At 45.2% G+C, this 458-nt stretch overlaps 1 protein-coding gene across 1 annotated transcript in view; it reads right to left on the reverse strand.

The window, feature by feature from the left end:
• Window positions 1–458, reverse strand: part of LOC119588493 (ATP-dependent DNA helicase Q1-like) — a gene marked incomplete at its 5' end in the record, with an annotated part of 8,296 nt that overhangs the window by 4,405 nt on the left and 3,433 nt on the right. Inside the window, 1 exon segment of the mRNA XM_037937138.1 lies at window positions 92–322. Within this exon segment, the coding sequence (XP_037793066.1) occupies window positions 92–322 (231 nt within the window).

A 458-nucleotide genomic window follows, 5' to 3' on the forward strand; every position in this document is an offset into this window, starting at 1 on the left:
CATATTGAAGTATACACATATATAAACATAAACATTATCACAACGTCTCAAATCTGATACCCAAACCCCGCCCACACTTTCTGCCCTTTACCTGATACTTGTTCTCCACCCATCTCCTGTGGATCTGAGTCCTCGCCTCAGGCTCCAGCTGCGCATGGTAAGGAGCCACCTTAATACCCCGTGCCCGCAGGTCCTTGGCCAGCTCCTCTGCGTCCTTGATAGTCATGGTGTATATGATGCCCGACTGCCCCCGAAACTCCCCCTCCAAAAGGTTCTGGATCTCATCATTGCATTCTTTCTGCGAGGACGACTTCTGGCGAACCTGTTTGCAAAGGGGAAGTGGTAATTCAATGTCATTTACGCTGGCTAAAGATAGTTAGAAGTGGTCCCTCCAATGAGTGGTTTTGATAGTATTTAAATAGTTTCATGAAAAAATTATGAATACATACATATGAATA

Source organism: Penaeus monodon, chromosome 24 (assembly GCF_015228065.2).
Source record: "Penaeus monodon isolate SGIC_2016 chromosome 24, NSTDA_Pmon_1, whole genome shotgun sequence".
NCBI lineage: Eukaryota > Metazoa > Arthropoda > Malacostraca > Decapoda > Penaeidae > Penaeus > Penaeus monodon.